The 20,864-nt window shown below is 37.3% G+C and overlaps 2 protein-coding genes across 5 annotated transcripts in view; both read right to left on the reverse strand.

Annotated features, from left to right (window-relative positions):
* Positions 1 to 20,864, reverse strand: part of LOC134527844 (uncharacterized) — a 286,375-nt gene that overhangs the window by 68,331 nt on the left and 197,180 nt on the right. For 2 of the 4 annotated variants that reach the window (XM_063360800.1, XM_063360798.1), the window contains exons 22-23: positions 8,918 to 9,067; positions 8,577 to 8,762 (exon numbers count right to left, since the gene is read on the reverse strand). In XM_063360800.1, the coding sequence (XP_063216870.1) occupies positions 8,577 to 8,762; positions 8,918 to 9,067 (336 nt within the window). The remainder of the gene's footprint in view (positions 1 to 8,576; positions 8,763 to 8,917; positions 9,068 to 20,864) is intronic. The other 2 variants (XM_063360797.1, XM_063360799.1) reach the window with 1 other exon arrangement.
* LOC134527847 (cation channel sperm-associated protein 2-like) overlaps positions 1 to 20,864 on the reverse strand; it is a 254,149-nt gene that overhangs the window by 55,149 nt on the left and 178,136 nt on the right. The gene's annotated exons all lie outside the window — the stretch shown is intronic.

A 20,864-nucleotide genomic window follows, 5' to 3' on the forward strand; every position in this document is an offset into this window, starting at 1 on the left:
CAAAAATGAGCTGGCCATGCTTCAGGAAAAATACACATCTTTCAAATTATCAAGCAGAAGTGAGAAAACGTTAGTTAAATCAGATGTACCAACAAATCAGCCCAAGCTAGCTAATTTTGTCACCTGGGGTATTGACCACCCCAAGCAAAAGGCTTTGATAAAGAAGTAGGTAAATGATTAGCAAATGGTTGCCATCCATACAGCATTGTTGACGAAAGAGGCCTAAAACATGTTTTCAAATTGGCTCAGCCTCTGTACAGTCTGCCATCGAGCAAAACATTCAGCAGGAAAATAATTCCAGAGTTGTACGAAGAAACTGTCAACAGTTTGAATGCTAAAATAGGCAGTGCCATTTCCACAGTGTCATCTCTAGCGTTCACAACAGACTTGTGGTCTTCAAGAAGTAATCTTGCATTCTTGTCAGTTACTATGCACTACATGATCATTCAGTCTCATTGTCTAGGTTCATTTCATTTCTCTGGTGACCATACTGCTTATGCAATATGCGAGAAATGCAAAGAATGCTTACAGAAATGGAATCTGAGTGATACATGCAACACATTGCCTTTATTTCTAGTGACTGACAATGCAAGGAACATGAAGGCTGCAGTCTCATAATTAAAACCCTTCAGTCACTTGCAATGTTTTGCACATACTTTACAGCTTGTATTGTCTGATGCAAAGAAGAGTTCCGCAGAAATACAAGATTTGGTTAAAGCATGCAGATCTATAGTTGGTTACTATAAGAATAGCAATACAGGCTTCATAAAATTCAAAATCAACAAGATTGCCAGAACTTGGAGTGATTCAGGACTGCGAAACACGCTGGAATTCTGAATATCTGATGCTTGAACGGTTACTGACCATTAAGGAAGCTATTTCAAGGGACTTGCTTTCAGAAGGAAAACATGACAATCTACAAGTATGTATCTCAGAATGGAAAATGATTGATACATATGTGAAAAAATTCTCAAACCTCTTTATCAGGCAACAGTGGAGGTGTGTGGTGAAAGGACATCGACAAGTTCAATTGTTATTCCAATTATTTATTTAATAACAAACAAACTGGACAAGTACTGTGCTGAAAATGAACAAGGAACTGGGAAAACATTTGGGCACAATTTGCTACTGTCACTTAAATCAAGGTTTCCTGCTTACAAAACAAAGCAAACATATTTGTCAGCCATGATGCTGGATCCCCGCTTCAAGCACATTCTTCTAGACAAGCATGAGAAGGATGCAGCTATCCATTTCCTTACACAGCAGAGCCAGGCACAATCCTACAAGACTGAGCATAACCATGCCAGTAAGCAAACCATTAATAAATAACCAATTATTCCAGTAATAAAAAATTCAATTTTTTTAGACTGCTGTGACATTGGACAATGTCACCTGTCTGGTGTTTCTTTGTCTGCGTCTTTGTGTCGCCGTGCGCTTGTTTGGATACGTGAGCGCCTTTAGTTGTGCGGCGGCGGAATAGCTGAGTTGTCTGTCTTTGTCCGTCTGATTGGTAGCGCTGCGCCACGGCCACCGTGTGAAACAGGCGCGGCAGCGTTACTGGAGCATGTGATTTAGGAGAAGTTGGTAAGACTGCAAGCCTAGTGACGTGTCGCGGCAGAAAGCTGAACCATGAAATTTTTGTGTTGTTGGTTTTCGGAGCTGAAAGAAGGGAGGAGTCGTCGCTCGGAGCTGAAGGAAGAAGTTTGTCGCTCGTGGCCGAGTGAGGGGTGTCATTTGGGTTTCACCGAGTCATGTAGGGTTCGTGACGCGAGAATATCAGCGCGACGAGAAACGAGGCCAATAGGATATTCAAATGGCCTAGAGTTTAGCGACTGGGAGTGAAGTTTTGTCTACAAGCAACAAGGTGTTGGGTCGTGATTATTAGACCACATGAATGCTACGGAAATCATTGTAAGTTATTTTAGTTTTTACTACGAGAGTTTGAACTGCGGTGTCAAGAAAATAATGTTCCTACGAGCTGCAACTTGGAGATGTGAAAAATAGCATGGCGAATGGAGCTGTTATGCATTGCGGGCCTTGACTGTCTACCTGCGTGCGCCCTGTTTATCCTCGTCAAGATTATCAGTTTACATTTCTACGAGAATTTACATGGATAGTGGTGACGAGCAAATTATCTTATTTTTTTGCAGTTGTAAATTATAGCTGTGGAAATTAGGAATGCTAGTGGACCAGTAATGAGCCGCGGCGTTTGACTGTCTACGACTGTGAGCCCTGTTTACCTTCTCGGATTCTACGAGTTTACAGACCAGCAGGAAAATGCACCAAGATTTCCGGTGCATATGCCAATTTTTTGTTTTTTAACGAAGAAATCGGCAGGACGTGAGTGAAGATAAGAAGTTACGAGGTGCGAGCAGAAGTTGTCTACGAGCTACGAGGCGGCGGGAAATTGGCTTCGCAGCAGTGTCTACAAAGCAGCGTCCCAGTATGACGGATGTCACAGCTTTAGATTCTGCGTGGGTGTTTTTAGTGTGCCTTAATTTCTGCTAGAAGATGCCTGAGGTCGCATGTGGAGGTCGATGGATTGCAGGATGCAATCTATTCCCGTGTCGGCGTAGTTGGTAACTTCATATAAACTGTAAGTTAGACCCGCCCTATTTTGCATGTTGTTTTGGGAGTCGTTTGTGGTTATAATTATTCCTGAGAAATTGCAGACAAGTTTCACAACTATATTAATTGTAATGTTAATACTACGCTTAGTTTTATAAAACTTAATTTATTCCTGCAGGCATTTCTACTTTGGTTTTGGGAATAAATATTGGCAGTAGAGTTGGTGCTCTGAGAAACGACACATGTACATGATAATGTTTAAAGTATCTATGTTTGTACTAAATAATCTTCCTGGCAGAGTTGGTGCTCTCGTACTTTTGCGAAGTTAAAAGTAATCATAACAACCTTGCTAGATACGCTTAATTGGTAATTAACATACAACGGACTGGAATAATGTGTACAATTGAACTTTAGTAGAATATTTTCCCCTATTGTTATATTCTGTAAAGAAGTTTGTAAGTAAACAAAGTATAGTAGTCGGTGCTAAGAGTTAAGAGTATAACCAGCACACTTAAGAAAGGATTTGTTTACTTGCGTCAATTTAGTGGCAGGTTCATTTCTAGTATAAAGCCTGCAATTTCAGAAATTTTGTAATTTGAATAATACAGAGTGTTTTAAAGTAGCATGGTACATGGTGTGCCAGGTTAAATAGCATGTGTATTCACAGTTAATGTACCTAATAAATTTGCCAGATGAGTAATTTTAGATAAGGAAGTATCTGAGCCCAATTTAATTTTAATAAAGGTTGTTAAAGCTGTGAGAACTTTAGTGAGTGTTTTTGCTACATTAAATAACCTTGAATGTTTTTATATTTCCCGTATGTTAATATTTTAAGGGGATGTAGGATTTTTTAAAAATTTTTTTTATCTATTGGTGTGCACCAGGGGAGGAAGGCTTTTTGATAAAAGCTGGCATTGGTCCGGGGCTGTGGAAATGTGGCCTGTTCGGCAGAGACGCTTGCAGATGGTAAAGCCTGTCACTCTCCTGAATGCAAAAGACCTATTGTTCCCCTTGTAATTTTTAGAATCTTTGTATATCTTGAGAGTTTGAGTTATTTAACTATATAAGTGAGTTTGATGTCATTGATTATTTCCTTTTTGGCTGATGCCTTGTATTGCATTTGTAATTGTGGAAGTAATTTTGATCTTTAAATATAAACTAGCCACCACCCTAGATTTTTCTTTTATTGAATATCCTCCCCTTAACTTGTCTTTGGTTCCTACTTTTGGTCAAGCGTACAAGAGGAGGGTTTCACTATGTTTTCAATCTGTTTTTGTTTCAGCTTCACATAGGCCTGCTCCACAGAATCCTGGCTCTCAATGGGAGGAGTTTAGTTTGCTGGCTTCTCAAGCTCAAAAATAATCTGCTACTTCAACAAATCTCTTCGGTCATAACTAGGACATGTACCTGTGTGAACCTGTTATAGACATAACGGAGGATCCTTGTTTGTGGTGGAAAAATAATATAACCCGATTTCCAAGACTCAAAAACATTGTCTTGAGTTATCTTGGCATACCAGCAACAAAGGTTGCCAGTGAACGGGTTTTTTTCTAGTGCTGGCCATATTGTCAGTGCCAAAAGAGAAAAATTAACAAGTAAACATGTTGAAAAGTTGGTTTTTCTTCATGAAAATTTAAAGTAGTGTAGAACACAAGATGTTTGTATTTATTAAATTTTATGTTACCGTATTTATGTGAATATAACACCTGCCCGTGTATAACAGCCCCCTTAGTTTTGAATTTGAAATATTGAAAAAATTTAATATCCGTGTATAACACCCGTGGAAAAAAAAAAAAAAAAACTGAAACGTCCAATAACCCACCACCCCCGAGTAGAAACTAAGTTATTTTTACGACAGTGCTGCTGTAACTCAGCGGAAGCCGGAATTTTTTTTTTGACAGTTATCCAGTAGTAAACACGTGGTCGGCCAACCTTCTATTGTCTATGTACGTTGCTTGAAAATGGGTAAAACTAGGGCAAGTTACACGGCATCTTTCAAGTTGAAAGTTGTGCAGTATGCAGAGGAAAGCTGCAAGACATTTTTCTATTAATGCGCAGTGCATTAGTGAGTGCTGTAGAAATAAGGAAAGACTTCAGTGTGTACCTAAAAACAAATGTGGTTTTCGTGGCAGAAAATGTGTGTATCTACAAGTGAAAGAACAACTGCTTGAGTACATGACCAATTTAAGGAGAGATGGTTATTCTCTTTCTACAGAAATGCTGCAATTAGAAGCAAGCAAGATTACACGTAATCTCAACATTAATAAAGCGAACTTCAAAGCTAGTTACGGCTGGGTACGAAGGTTCATGAAGAGAAAAAACTTGTCTATTCACCGCAGAACAACATTAGCGCAAAAAATGCCAGAGGAATACGAAGCGAAGCTGCTAAATTTTCAGCGACACGTAATTGCGCTTCGAAAAAATAATGGCTATCTTCTATTGCAAATCAGCAACGGCAATCAGACACCGCTGTGGTTCGACATGCCTGAATCAACTAGTTTCACTGGTTGGAGAAAGGTCAGTTCCCGTTAAAACCACAGGTGCTGACAAACAACGTTGCACGGTAGGGAAGTACGAATCCTTGATTTTCAGTTCGGTTTGAATCCGATTCGAATCCCTGGCAATATTTGAGATATGAATCCGATTCCGAATATTAAGCACAGAATAATTAAAAATAACTGATTAATTTAAAAATGTGTGTTCTCTTTTTTCTAACTGTAACTACTGGCAATTATTTATTACACTGAGATTGAAATGTTTATAATTATGTAAGCTTAATTAATAATAAACACTTTAAATTATGAAAACCAAAACATATTCGATTCTCCAACTCAATCGTAATAAACTGCATGCCACAGGGAAAACTGTTTTATAAACGTTTCAGCAAACGAAACCATTTTTTCTCCAATAAATAGCCAAGACGTTTTTTTCTTGTAGGTATGTATTTGTTTTTAGTTTATAGTTTGCTATACGACGAAATTCGTAATTATAGTTTAAGCTCTCAAAATCTCGAAATTCTTTTACTGTCACTGTGTTAATTATTTAATTTACATATCTTTCTTTGACACATCATATTATAAATACTCACGTAATAGTAGCCTAATTTTATTTTTCACTGCTAGTATTTTTGAGCAGTATTAAATTAATTTATAACTTTTGTGAATATTCGTAATACTGTTTGAATCCATGTACGAACAACGATTCCGGGTTAGGATAATTGTGGATTCGAAACGTAGCCGAAAATATCGGGTACTCGCACATCCCTATTGCACGGTTATGCTGGCTACTACAGCGGACGGCCGAAAGCTTCCCCCATACGTAATATTCAATCAGAAAACTTTGCCGAAGGATGTGTTTCCACCAGGAATCATCGTGAGGGTGCAAGAAAAGGGATAGATGACAAATGAACTTGTTCTGGACTGCTGAAGTGAGTGTGGAGACGTCGACCCGGTGGTTTGCTGTGAAATCGTGCCATGTTAGTGCTGGACAGTTTTCGTGGACACTTAACTGAACCTGTGAAGTAGTATCCTGCAAATTTCAGACACGTCTTCAGACAGCGATTCTGCCAGCAGTGCAAGTGACGACAATTTGTAATACCGTAATAATCAGAACACGTTTTTTCTAGTACAGTATCTCGTATATAACAGCCTCCTAAGGTATAGATTTTATTTTTTGGCAAAAAAAGGGGGTGTTATATTCGCATAAATACGGTATTTATTATTTGTATTTGTGTGTCTTTCCCTTTTTGTGATTTGGACTATAAATGTGGATGGTTTATTAAAAAAAAACTTAAAAATACGCACATTTTAAAAGTAAATATAATTTTCTGTACATTAAGCTAAGAGACAATTTACTGCTCTTACTCCCGATCCCGATCCTGAAAATATAATGTATTTCCCGTCCCGAAGTAAAAATGCTATTCCCGTCCACCTCTACTTGTAATTAAATTAAAGAATAATGAGAGTTTCTTACCAATAACTAGCAATAATTAATAAGACAAATGTTTAAAAAAAAATTATATCTTCTGTCCATACACAAAAATACTTTAACTATATTCTACTCTTTTATTTTTGTTTATATTTATCTTATTATCCTTCATATATTTTTGAATTAGTATTTGCAATAATTTGTACATCTCCCAGATGTTTTTCATAGATACAGTAGAACCCCGCCGATGCGACTCCCCTCTGATGCGTCCATTCCGTTTATACGACCGTTTTTTGAGAAACCGTGAAAAATTTGAGCAGAGAAAGTCGAAAATTTGAGTAAAATCAGCTGAAAAACAAGTCTGTTACACTTTGTTGGGCGCTATGTGTTCACGTTTATCTTGGCGAGAGCTGTACTGTAAGCAGGCAGGCATACAAAAGACGGCTAAAAATAGATACCACCCCTCTAGACTGTCAACGCAGCAGTGTCTAGCCGAGGTCGGCGCGTCCACTATCGCACGAAAAGCTGCTGTGGTAGCTTCTGCGAGAGCGTAAGAAACTCGTCCGGCCAGGCTGGCGGTAGTGGCTGCTTGACGTCATACGTGACATGAAGCTTACCTCTCCCATCCCCTGCTAATTCTTCAAGGTTCATCCCTCCCAGAGCCACAAACCATGTAAAAACACCCCCCCTCCCTTTTCCAACTAACATTTCAACACATTCCTTCCCTTATTTCAACCTTCTGCATGAGAAACTGTCAGTATCAGCATCCTCCTCCCCTCCCACACAGCGTGCGACAAAAGCCAGGTTGTATAGTCCATTCTCAGTAAAATAAATATTTTTATGGGCTTATACGACTGTCCTTCGCCGTTAATAAATACTTTATAAGTTTAAGTTATTATGATACAATTTGTTTATTAGTCACACAGCAGTTACTGCTGAAAAATCACTAATACCTCGAATTTTATTGAATAGAAAGATTTAGCAGGGCCGTAAATATATTTATTTTACTGCATAGTTACTTTTCCATCTGCATTCAGTGTTTTTTTCTTATTTTTTTTTATGCTGTGAAGGGACGTGGAAAAGATAATTGCTTGAGCTGTCAAAATAAACATCGCTGACGGCAAGGGCGGGAGCGCATCCTGTCGGTCTGTCGCTGTGATTACCTACTCCAAAAACATGTCACAGCATTTCAGGATAGCATTGTTCTTATATCTTTCGTTTATAGCAGAATGTTTTCTACCTGATCCACACAAGTTCCTTCGCCATGTTTTGAACGAAAATAACCACCAGCCGGCTAGCATAGCCGAACTCGCGTGACGCGAATTCACTTAGCGCGAGTATTTATCGGAACCCATTGTTCGGGGTATGCGAGTCCGAAGTAAATTTAAAAAGTTGTCTTTTGTATACCATAGACTATTTGAATATGAAATCTATGCGAACAAAGGCAATTTTTTATTTATTTAGATATATTTGGGGGGGGGGAGGGGGGGAACGGGGGGGGGGGGGGGGTAATGTTGGCCCGAATTCTCTATTGCGACCATTCCGTTTATAAGTCAGTTTTTCCGGAAACCGTGAGGGGTCGCATCAGCAGGATTCTACTGTATGTTGGATGCATTTTGTCTTGGCTAGTTTTACCCATGTCTTGTAAAGTTTACTTTCTTGTCGTTGGTGTCAGCTTTGCAGTACCAGCCTTTATTAGGGTATTTAGATTTTTAGGTTGGTCTTTTTTTGTTTGTGCCTACTATCAAATTGTTTAATCCATTTCTAGGCATGTGACGAACAATAAATAAATAAATAAATAAATAAATAAATAAATAAGTCTAGAGTTAGTTCATTAGCAGAATCATACCAAGCGAAGTATAAATGGGGCAGTTTGTTTAAAAACTCTAAAACCACTAAAACACCCTTCAAATAAAAAAAATATTGCTTCTGCTTACAGTTATCATACCTCCTAAGAGTAGTACTAATTTAAGATGTTTGATTAAACTTTTTTTGATAACCACCACCATTAGTGCATAATGTGGAAAATATACAGGTTGAAGGTCAAACAATTCATTAATTCCTTAGTATCACCTCCTCACCTGAGTTTGGCCAGGAGACGCACCGTGCTTGAAGGATATGGTGGAGCTGGGTACGCCCGGCACCTCTCTGGGAGTGTTGCTCGAGTTGCCAGAGCCATGCGGCAGCTTGATCACCCTCTTGGCTGACTTCAGCATGAAGAGCTTGCCTTCCAGCGCACGTGATTCCTCGTTGGGCGGCTTGCCCAGCTGCCGGGACACAGAATGTTAGTCCTGCCACTTTTCGCAGTTGTTTCTAATTTTGCTTAGTGCCTCATTTAAGGGCAAGCGAGGAGTGTGTTTCTATAACACATTAAAAAAGAGAAGTGGACACAAAACGGCCAGTTGCCGGGATGAAAGCTCACCTGGCCGCCGGCGTTGCTGCCCCAGGCCCACACCTTGCCGGAACCGTCGAGAGCGACGGTGAACTCGCAGCCGCATGCCACTTGTCGGGCGCGCAGACGCTCCCCGCCCGGCATCACTACTGGGACGTGCAGCTTTCCGCCCCCTCGCGTCTGCAAGCAACCGCCAAGCTCATTCCCCTGCTAGCTGATGACACAGAGGCAGCTTGTGACTCAAATTATAAATCAAGGTTCCAAGTTTGGAGGAAAATTTGCAGTAAATGTATTCCTAATATTTCTAGTACTAATATAATGTTTACATGGCTGCCATTAACAACAAAAATGTAAAATGTAAATATAAGCTCATTTCATCACTATTTTGAAAAAAAAAATTTTCTTTAATATTTAACAGTTTTACTGAAATAGTATAGAATTTGTATTGTTTCTAGGTATTTGTCCAAGTAAAATTTTTAATATTTAACTATTAAGGGCCCAGATTACCTAGGAACACATATAGTGTGCAGAGCTTCTGAAGAAACCAAGACTTTCAAAGCTGCTTAAGATATCAGAGTTAAAACTTTTTACAAATAGTATTTAAGAATATGCTGAGGGTGGATAAGTACAGTCAAACCTCTCTGAAATTACCCCTCACGGTTCCCAGGAATAGGGTCGTAATAAAGGGGGGGGGGGGGGTCCTTCATAGATGTTTTCCAAAATTTTCAGTTCATTTAAAAACCCCTCCCCCCCCCCCCTCCCGCTTCCCAAACTGCTACTCGCTAACCAGCCGTACAATAGCAGGATGCTGTCACTCACAATGCTAGACGGTTAAACCCACTTCAACCTTCATGCAAGTCCGTCGCCCTACAGTCCACCTAAAGAAAATATGTGGTAGTTTACATGTACGTTTTCTGCTTTCCGTAGTTAAATACACTAGAACCCCGATGTCACAAACCCCGGATTAAACGAAGCAGTGATTTTACAAATACATTCTCGGGAACCGTCAAAAAATTGGACATTTTGACCAAATTGTGAAAATCAAAAAAATAATAAATAAAATAAATATAAAAAAAACGAAATAAAAGATCATTAAAATCTGCTAGTTTTAACACACAGCGTATTTTTGTGTCGGCCTTAATACTTCCAATAATGTTCATGCAAGAATAACAATAAAATAATGGGACATTTCCTTTAAAAATATGGCAGCTGTAGGTTCTGCAACGCGAGTGGGCGCACACGAAGCTCGCCCGGCTGGCTGGCGGCAGCGGCTTCATGACCCCTCCCTCCCCTCGTTAACATTCTTCAAGGCTAGCTCATCCCTCCCAGACACACAAACCATCTAGTGTCCTCCCTTATAACACCCCAACTTCACTCCCCTTTGAAAAACCTTCAGTGAGAAAATGCAGACAGACGGCAGCCAGTGTGTTTCCTGCATGGGCAATAAGCGGCGTAGCCTTTTTTTTATGCTGGGTGAAGCGACCTTTTCCTATCAACCCGCGGGAAAAGATAATTGCTTGAGCTGTCAAAATAAACATCGCTGCGTGCATCCAGTCGGTCGCTGTGTATTTTCAACCAATAGTAATCAAAATAAAGAGAAATCTAGCAGGTAGCTTTCTTTGCCTTAACTGCGTAACACACTAGACACTCGCAAAAAGCTAAACGTAAACACGTTGCCACAAAAACCTTTATCTGCACCCTGCCGGCAAAGGGATGTGGAATGGGGGTTGTTAAGCGCTGACAGCAGTCGTAAACACGTTGGCACAAAAACCTTTATCTGCACCCTGCCGGCAAGTGGAATGGGGGTTGTTAAGGCTGTTGGATGGTCGGGCGCTGGCATCTTGCCAGTATAGGAAAATCAATGTTAACTTAAATACGTTTTATGTAGGCACTAAATAAGATAAAAAGGTGAAATAAAAACCAAAATGCAGATAATGCAGGTATACACTTGCATTATATCCACTTTTTTAATAACATTTTCACATAGTTTTTAAATGACTTGTTCATTTTTCAATACTCTATCGTAAACAGGCTACCCGTTTTACATAGAAAATTAATATTAAGGCATATTCTGCCAATTATTTAGATCAAAAAAGTTTCAGGCCGCATGTCTCTATCTGTAATAGGAAAGCTATAATTTTATATTTTTTGTATTGAAATAATTTGTGCAGGGGCAAATATTTTAGATGAGTGATGGATAGCTGGGTGAGAGGGGCAGGAAGGGAGGCAAGCTGTCAGGTAGCTGCCTTGGGCCCGGGTGGGGGGGGGGGGGGGGGGGGGGCGGTACTAATGCCTTCCTGGAGCTGTTTACAGTTTGTAGGTCGTGACTCACCACGGCATCGAAACTTTGGTATATTTCCCCCCCTTCGTTCTTGACAAATACTCAGTTTGAATCCTAGACCCTAAAACAGATTTCGTGAACTGGTATACCATATCACCTCAGCGTGGGCCACCAAATTATAAGTGTATATTACCATGTTACTGACGATGCAAATAAAATTATGTAATTTACTATAGACTTTGTGTGTAATTTGTGTGCCACTGATTATAAACCAGTTATAATGAATAGCCAAAGTTATTACAACTTCAGCAAAACATTCGTTAAATGCTTTATCTACATGTCGCGGACTTATATATGATTGAAAACATGTATTATTAATATTATATGGTAAACAAAATGTTAAATATCTGAAAACAAATTATATAGTCATAGCTTTTAACTAGGGACCGGTAAAGTAGGATTTTTTTCCAAACTTAAACATAGTAAGTAGTATTCATTAAAATACCTCTATCGAATTTGTATACTTATTTAGAAATGAAATATTTATTATATTTAGCAGATTAAGTGTGATTATGCACGCAATCTCGGCGATTAAGCGTACAGACAAATAAAAAAATTGCTTACAAACCGTTAATACACTGGGCCTGCGTGTTATCTGACAACATAATACATAACTGTTATTGTAGGGTTAGTGAGAAAACTATTTTGCAATGATTGAATGATTTCACCTTAATTGCGCAAAGCAATGATTGTTGGTAAATCAGCCAGAAAACTACGTAATTATTTATTACGCTCAGTTGCGTTCATATTTTTAAAAAAAAAAGGGAGGAAAAAAGTATACCCATACGGAATTAAACGTTAAACGTATATGTTTCATTGCTCCAGTTGTCTGTATATTATATATATATATATATATATATATATATATATATATATATATATATATATATATTAATATACAATAACTTATATTGCTGTAAATATTTTGCAGCATTGCGAAGAGTGTAGAATTATAGTGTACAGTAAAATGTAGGACTGGGACCATATGTGCGTCGCATCGCTCTTTATTTCGGAAATATAAGTTTACGCTACTGAATACACACATGTCTACATTATATACATACATTAGCATAATATGATATCTGAGGACGTAGAACAAGTTATAGTTATATAATTTATACGCGAGTTGTTATATTTGAATTAATGTTGCATTTACTTCACGAAACTAATCACAAACATTATTACTTACGACTATTGTATTACATCGGCGTGTATTCCACGGATATAAACACAATGCTTGAGTTGACTTGTCTGATCAGGAGTATCAGCGCTGCAAGGAAAAAAAAAATTAAAGATCTAAGGACAGATAGAATTTTTACAATGGTTATTATTATTGCATTTTTCTAGCTGTTTACTACAATTGGGCGGTTTATTTTTCTGTAACGGGAGTCTGCAAACACACAAAAAAAAAGTGACATGGTATACAGAATTGTTTGCTTGAAGTTATGGCTTACTGCCAGTTCTCAAGTATTGATGGTTGAGTAACGGTGTGCGTTCAGTTCCTGAAACCATGGCGAAAATGCCATGCCACGAGAAAACTAGTAGAAGAAAATTAACTTTATCTGCTCCACGCAAGTCGAAAAAGAAGAAAGGCAAAACCGTTTGGAGAGCGAGGATGTTAAAAAAAACAGTAAGTACGAGCACTCGTTTTCGACTTTATTTTAAGTTATATTAAACATGCTTTATTTTAATCGATTAATTTTTGATAATTACAGTGGAAGTAATGTAATGTGGTTGGAAATATAACGTTTCGATAAAACTGGTGTCCGTTAATATTTATATAATTATTAAATGCATACATCTATATTATTTAAGCTGAGTTGCAGTAAAATATTTCTCTAGTCCGTTTCAGCTGTAGCGCTAAAACAGACCACCGTCACAGAATAAATAAATTAAAAAAAAAAAACAGAAGCGACGTTGCACGATTATCCGTAAACTCCGTTGCAATTATTTGTGATAATTGCCATTTCCATACAGTGGTTTTTCATGTAATTTATTTAATGTACCTATAGGATAAAACAGTTATCTTAGTATAACTTGCTTTATAAATAAAATTTAAACTTTTTCATGCCACTTATTATTTATTCTTATTTAAAATAAAAGCCGCATGCAGGGATGCGTTAATGTATTTATTCTCCGCTTATTTTGTATTATTTACTGTATCTTACAAGCAAGTTAATCTTAAAATTACGTTTCAATCATTATGTCTCATCAATTTTGCATGTATAAAATACCACATGAGAAACAAGGTTATTCAGATATACGAATGTGTGTGTTTTTGGCAGTTTCTTTCAGACAAGCTGTGTACCAAAACAGTATGAAACCTTGATTAATTTTTATGCAGGGGGGAAAAAAAAACATGAAAAATACTAAATGTAAATGTCTTGCACATAAAATACATTATAAAACACCACCTACCTTTTACGAGTATATGCTGGATGGCTATGCAGAAATGCACAAATACTGCAGTGATTGTAATGCTAAAAAATGTTGCAATAAGTAAGCTTTTGCACTTTAGTGTAAATTTAAAAAATAACTCTTGAAGCATCGAAAACGATGAGGCCTTTGTTGTTGCAATAAATGTTTAGCCATAAAGTAGCCATTATCTTATAAAGATTTTAAGTGTACAGTTTCAGTAATAACTAGAGAACCAGAAATATGCCAATTAAAATTGACAACTAAGCTAAATTATACCCATTCATACACACGCACAGAAGCTTTATTTAGATGATTGTCTTGTGCCTTCAGTATGCTCACTTTGTTCTGTATAGTAAGCTTAGCTACACAGTGAGTCATTCGCTCGGTATGTATTTACATGTATATTACCGTTTCAATTTGCGAAATTATTGGATTTATTAGGGAAGATGTTTGTTTTTAAAACACTTTTATTAGCTAAATATGTAATCAAATCTTGTAATTCGGTTTAACCTACTTCCAATCGTCGCATTGATTTGAAACTTTGCAAGTATATGTACCCCCGATGACAATACAATAATTTTATGACTATGACCCTAAAAGTGAAAATGGGGGTAGAGGGGCATAGCAGCAAAAAAAAAAAAACACTTTTTTTGGACTATAACCATGCTTTTTGTACATCCATAAGTCCGGGGCATGGTGGGAAATTCGCCCGAAGTTGACTGCCTCCCTGAATTGGGGAGGGGGGTTCAAAATGCCAAAACTTTGAAGAAAAAGTTGATTATAACCTACGTCTAATTTTCGTATTGATTTGAAACTTAGTAAGTATATTTATGTAACCCCAATAACAATACAATGATTTTATGGCTATGACACAAAAATTGAAAAAGGAGGGAGGGGGTAAAAAAAATCCCTACTTTTTCCTATGGGCAATAGCCATGCTTTTTGTACATCAATGAGTCCGGGGAAAGGTGAGAAATGTGTCCAAAGTCGACTGGCCCTTCAATTGTGTGGGGGGAGGGGGTGTTGGAAACCCTAAATTTTGAAAATTTCAAAAATTGATTCTTTTTTGATTCGGAGTGTTTCCGAGCCATTCAGGATACTCAACCTCAACTCCCCCCCCCCCCCCCCCCCCCCCCCCAACCAGCTAGGCCCTGGTCATTTCCCCCAAGATTTTTTTTTTTAATTCGGGAAAATCAAAGTATGTTAATTTTGACGTGCATCCAATGCCTTAGGGCATCATTAAATCTGATTTGGGGGGGGGGGGGGGGGCGCAATTGCCCCTGAATATTTTAAATTTTGAAAATTTTTTTTTTTGTGCATTTAGAGGAATTCATAAAAAAATCTAATTTAATGTAAACTAAAAATAATTTTTTTAGGAATTTATAAATAAAAAATCAATTAAAAAATTTAAAAAAAATGTAATATATTTAAAAAAAATTGAATATTTTCGATTTTGAGTTTTACCGAGGTCGATAAATGGTGGAAAATGTGCCAGGTGTTCAATTTTCTCCCCCTCAGATGGGAAAGTATTTAATGACCCTACATTTTGAAAATTTTAAAACTATACTTATTATTTTCGATTTATAGTGTTTCCGTGATGTATCAAGAGTTTGGGGTATTATGGGAGTTAACCCCGGGGTTGACTATGCCCCTGGGAAAGAGGGTAAGGGGGGTTAAAGATCCGAAATTTCGAAAATTTAAAATCAATCCTTTTTTGATTTGGAATGTTTCCGACCCAAAAAGTCGTCTTATGGTGTAAAATGTACAGGGAATGGGGTTAGGCACAAAAATTTTGTAAATTACATAAGCTTGACCTGTATGCATTATTTATGAATTGACTCTGTAATTTTGATAACAATTAACAGCCATTATTCTGATAAATTGCAAGTCCCTTGTATGTTTCAGTTGCACTCATAACACAAGTCATCTTCAAATTAAAAATATGGATTATTTTACAGGTTTACTGATCGACGAAGTCAGAATAAGTAGAGAATTTTGGTTGAGTAAAATGCTTCCAAAACTTCAGACATTTTACAAGGAGTGTCTTCTGCCTGAAATAATAGATTCGCGGAGAGCTCGAGGGCTGAGCCTCAAAGATCCGCCATACATTCAAGATGCAAAGAAGAAACTGCAGCTTGACAAACATAAAACAAGAACAAAAAGTATTTGATGTGATTTGGGAAGTAATGTGTAGTTTAGATATGCGTGTACTGTATGTACAGATATGTAGGCCTATTGTAGATATTGTAGGTTTGTTTGTTTTTGAATGCTTAAAAAAGGTTATCAACAGTTAAAGTAACTAATAACGCAATTTAAAAGCCTACGTGTTTCTCTCTCTCTCTCCTTTTTACATCGCACATTCTCTGATCAGCTTCTGTAAAATATTTTTCTGTTAAAAACAATTATTTTCAACATGTTGTTGTGGCTTGTTGCTGAATTAATAATAATTGTTTTATATTCACTACACACTAACGTAATGACTTCTAAATCACATATAAAATAATAATTTATTTGCTTATATCAATTATAAGTAGATTTCTTCAGGCTTTGCCGACTTCGGAATAACGATTACTAGGTACAAAGATTTGTCTTAGGTCGTGCAAGTGTTTCAGATTATGGCTGTGGTAAGAGAAAGGATTTATGTTTCTTGCAGGAATGAACAGTAATTTTTTTAACAGAAAAATTAATGAAAAAAAAATTAAAAATTACTTTAACACACCTTGTAATACGTTGGCGTATTTAATTTTGTTTCGAAGGTATAAGAATTTCACCGAATGGGAAATTTACTAGCGAAGAAATTTCTTGCTCATTATGCTGACCTTCGAAACAGTTTTGAAGTATGTTCGTATAATAAATGTGTGTACAATATCATTATAAATGCACATTTATTAGAATTACATAATTATATATTTATATATATTTCTGTAATTATAATCATGATAAAAGATTCAAATAATATTGCAAAGATTATATGTATGCTGCATACTGTACATTTTATTCAGCTTGCAAATTATTTTTTTACTCTCCTGAACCATACAATGATAACACAGTTGTCCACATTTCTTATATGTGGTTTTGAAATGCACCGTGCTATTGCATAATCGCAATTCCGTCCGTATAAAATTTTAGAGCAGCTCATTTCTGAATAAATTTTTGTATTAAATATTTAAAACTGTTTTTCACGAGACAAAAAAATTCCTCTATTTGTATATTTTCACTAATTTAATACACTCATTGTATTAACAGAAGTCTCATTTGTCACGTAAAGTTAGAAAACAATGTTTTTCCAAATTCAAATAGCAAATTATAACATGAACAATGCCGTTTTATTAGTATGATATTGATATGTAGCTCGCTCGTCGTAAGTCTTCAAGAAAGTTAGTGCGTTCCTGCCCATTTGTATCCTTCCCCACGTTCAAGAAGTACACATATACAACAACAACAAGATGTAACCAAACCAACTAAGTTGTCATTCACTTGACTGTGGATTAAAGGAAGGTTTCATTGTTCAATGTCTTCACTTTAAATTCAAATCGAAATTTCGGAAGTGAATTGCCTATAATGTGCAATAAAACATAAACTACTTCAACTATTCAAGTATTATATATATGGGGACTAGTTAAGTACTGATCGTTACTTTTATTCTTAAAAGATACTTAAACACGCTTATTCTTTACAGATAGGCTTACGAAAAATATCTGGATGACCAGTTATGAAAAAAATTAGTAAATAATAAAACATATACAGTACAGTACGTACGTGCTCATCTAAATTGACGTTTGGTGGGAGTTTGTACGAAGTAGAGTTTGGTTGAGGTACAGAAAATTACTGATATTTTAGTCATCTCTGCTAGTGTCAGAACAGAAGGATCATTACAGTGCTGAAATACGATTCACTGTAGAAGACTCACCAGCTTGCGGAGGGTGGGGTCATGGGTGCGAGTTTCTCGTGAGACATGCATGAGCGTGGTGGGAGTGTTTAATATCAGGTTGATGTTGTTTGATTACTAAGACATCCTCATTCCCTCTACAAAGTCAGCCTAGGGACTAAACAAATAGGGGAAGTGTTTGAATATTTATTTACACACACGATTATTTCACCAGTAATAACTTATAAAAATCCAGTGGTGGAATATTCACTCACGCCTTACATACCACATGGCAATTTCAGCCTTTGTGGTATATCTGCTTCTGGTTTAGATATTTTTTTCAGGCCAATGATGTATAATTCCGCCAAACGTTAACAATAGTATTGCCATTGAGGAAATGCCATGTGACTACCACAAGGAAATGTTTTCAATCGGAAGATGCAAAATACGCATATAAGTTGTTCTAAGTAGTAGTTCAGAAGTAGATCTTACAAAAAAGTTGAGGTTACATTGCGGCACCTATAAAAAACTGTAATACCACAGTCGTGCGACATATTTACAATTAAATTCAAATAAAATTCAAAATTATTTTCAATAATTTTTTGTTGTGTGTTACACCAAATATTACATAATTATATGTGGTAATTTAGTATTGACATACCTTAATGCCACATTAATTACTTTCAATCACACAGACGCTGGAAATTTGATATGTATTGCATTTTGTTAAAAGTACAGTACAGTATTATAGTGATCACGGAAGCGCCTTAGATAGAGAACTGCAGTATGATTGGTCAAATGAGAAAGATGCTAAAAAACCAGCCAGGAAACTAGGTGATAAATCCATGCCACCTGCGTGGCATAAAAACCGATAAAGTGGATATCACACATCATAGCAAGACATACAAAATTAATTGTGCCACAAAGCAAAAAAAAAGTATATCTTACTCAAGGCAACTATATTATGCATATAAATCGAATGGCGACCGAAAGAGAAACCCCACTAATTGAATAAACTTTTCAGGTAAGCAATTTTCTTTAGTTTTTGCATAAACGAAAAAACTGCTAATTAAAAAGTACAATTATCGTGCCTTTAAAAACGACGTTTTTATTATAAGCAACTGTGATGCATTTATAAATTAGAAATCCCAACCCCATTAATTTTTTTTTTGTGGTACAAATGTGTACTCCACGTGACTTTGAAAGCTTCCCGACTACGCACAGGGATCAAGCCTTGATTCTGCGTTCAAACAATAACCGTTTCTTTATTGTCTATAGAATGTGTACGACGCCTTTTACAGGCATGTTCAACGGAGAAGTTTATCAAACAAGTAAGAGAAAATAAACACATATGGCACTGTGAAAACTTAATTATATGTACCACTTTGCAGAGTTCGCAATATCAAAGTATTTATTTGTAAATTCTGTTTAGCATTTTGATATCTATAACTTATTGAATTAAATTATTTAATTCACAAATTCCACCATTTGTTTTTCCTGAGCTCCCCATAACACCTCGACTCGCCCCAGGAAAAGCAGCATGAGATGCTTCATTTCCTCTTTTCAAACAAGGGATTACGATAATCCCCATTACCTAGTGAGGCACCCAGCTGTGTTGACGAGGGTCGGAAAGGTGTTTCATTAGCGTGGAGGGACAAAGGTGGATTGTACGGCCAAATTCGCCTGAAAATTCAGAAGATGCTACTTGTCATACATCCGTGCATTTAGATAGGCAATTTGTCATATTTTACTGGAATTCTTGGCAATCAGTCAACGCCCTTAAGAGCTGACAGCAGTCGACAGGAAGTGGTATCTATTTTTAGATATGCGCTGCCAAACGAACATTAACCCTACGGCAGTACAGCACCCGGCAAGAGAAACGCAGTAACACGCTACTCAACACAAAAAACTTATTTTCTGTCCGATTTTCTTCGGATTTTCGGCAATTTTTTCACGGTTCCTCAAAATTGGGTTGTAATAGAGAGGTGATCGCAATAAATGGGGTCGCAAAAAAAAGGTTTTACTGTAGTTCTGTTTCAATATTTAGTTTTTGATATGTATTTTTAGAAGAGTGAAAATGACTAAACTCATGTTTTCAGAATAATTTTTAGACATGAAACACCCAGTAAAGTTTCTGAAACCACTCAAGAAATTTGCATTGCACCTTGATCTTAATATCTCTGTCATGTAATGTTATAATTACAGCTTGTATTTCATAGTCCACAGCACTGTGCTCAGAGGCGGTACCGCACTAGAAGCACCAGTGAGCATCACACTTATCAACCCGCCTGACACATACCCCTGATGTCGCGGGCCCTTTAATTGTTAGGGCTTGAAACTGTATGGATAAAAAAAAATTTTTGTTCTCACCTTTAAGCTCTGATGACTGCCCTTTTTGAGACATTAACTGAAGTACTCCAGCATTTGACACAGGCACAAGTGACTAGGCAGTATTTAACTAACAGACATAAATTACACACACAAGAGTTAACCTAATACGGCACAAATAAAATTGCTCATAATGATTAGACTTATAATTAAAGCTGATCATACATGTGTTCTAACTGGCTACCTATTAGGATAAGAAAATCCATATTTTAAAGCCTTCTTGATGGAATTAAACCACTAAGCAAGACTTCAATAGTGTTCAGATTGGTTGAAAGACATTGAAAACTTTGCACGGCAATAGCAGCAAGATATGTTTCTTGTAATATATTTTGTGGGGGTTACTATTTTAAGTACAGACCCCAAAAAATGGTGAAAGGAAAAAAAAAGTCAATATTGATTGTAAAATGTTCAGTTAAACTAGAGCACACTATATAAGGCCCGAAAATATTTAATTCGAATCCCTCTTGCCCTTCTTAGGATTCAATCAAGCTGTCAGCATGATGTGCGATGTGCCGCCCAAGCCTTCAGTCACTAAGCCGTCAGGCCATCTTTTCCTAAAAACGTGTGCCCGGCCATGGCACATGGGCGAGATAGCCTGCGCTGTCTGCCAGGGCAACCACATTGACACCTCTGGTTGCCTTGGGCAACCACGCTGAGGGGCGACCAAGCAGCCCGAGCCCACCCCTCTCCCACCAGGCAGGCCGAGTGTGCGTGGCACTACAGTGGCCGGTGATTCCAAGAAACCTACCCTTTCCTACGACATATGATAGCCCTCAGAAATGGTATATAAGAACTGGAGGAGGCACCACAAGGCAGTCGAGCTAGCTTACAGCAGCCGAGCCCTGATGTCTAACCACCCGCAGCAGCGTCAAGCATTAAGAAATTCAAGAGTTTGCATGAACCGAGCCCAACCCAGGTGTCCGACCCCAGCCATAGTAGTGAGCAGAGAGAGTCTAGAGCAG

Source organism: Bacillus rossius, chromosome 1 (genome assembly GCF_032445375.1).
Source record: "Bacillus rossius redtenbacheri isolate Brsri chromosome 1, Brsri_v3, whole genome shotgun sequence".
Classification (NCBI taxonomy): domain Eukaryota; kingdom Metazoa; phylum Arthropoda; class Insecta; order Phasmatodea; family Bacillidae; genus Bacillus; species Bacillus rossius.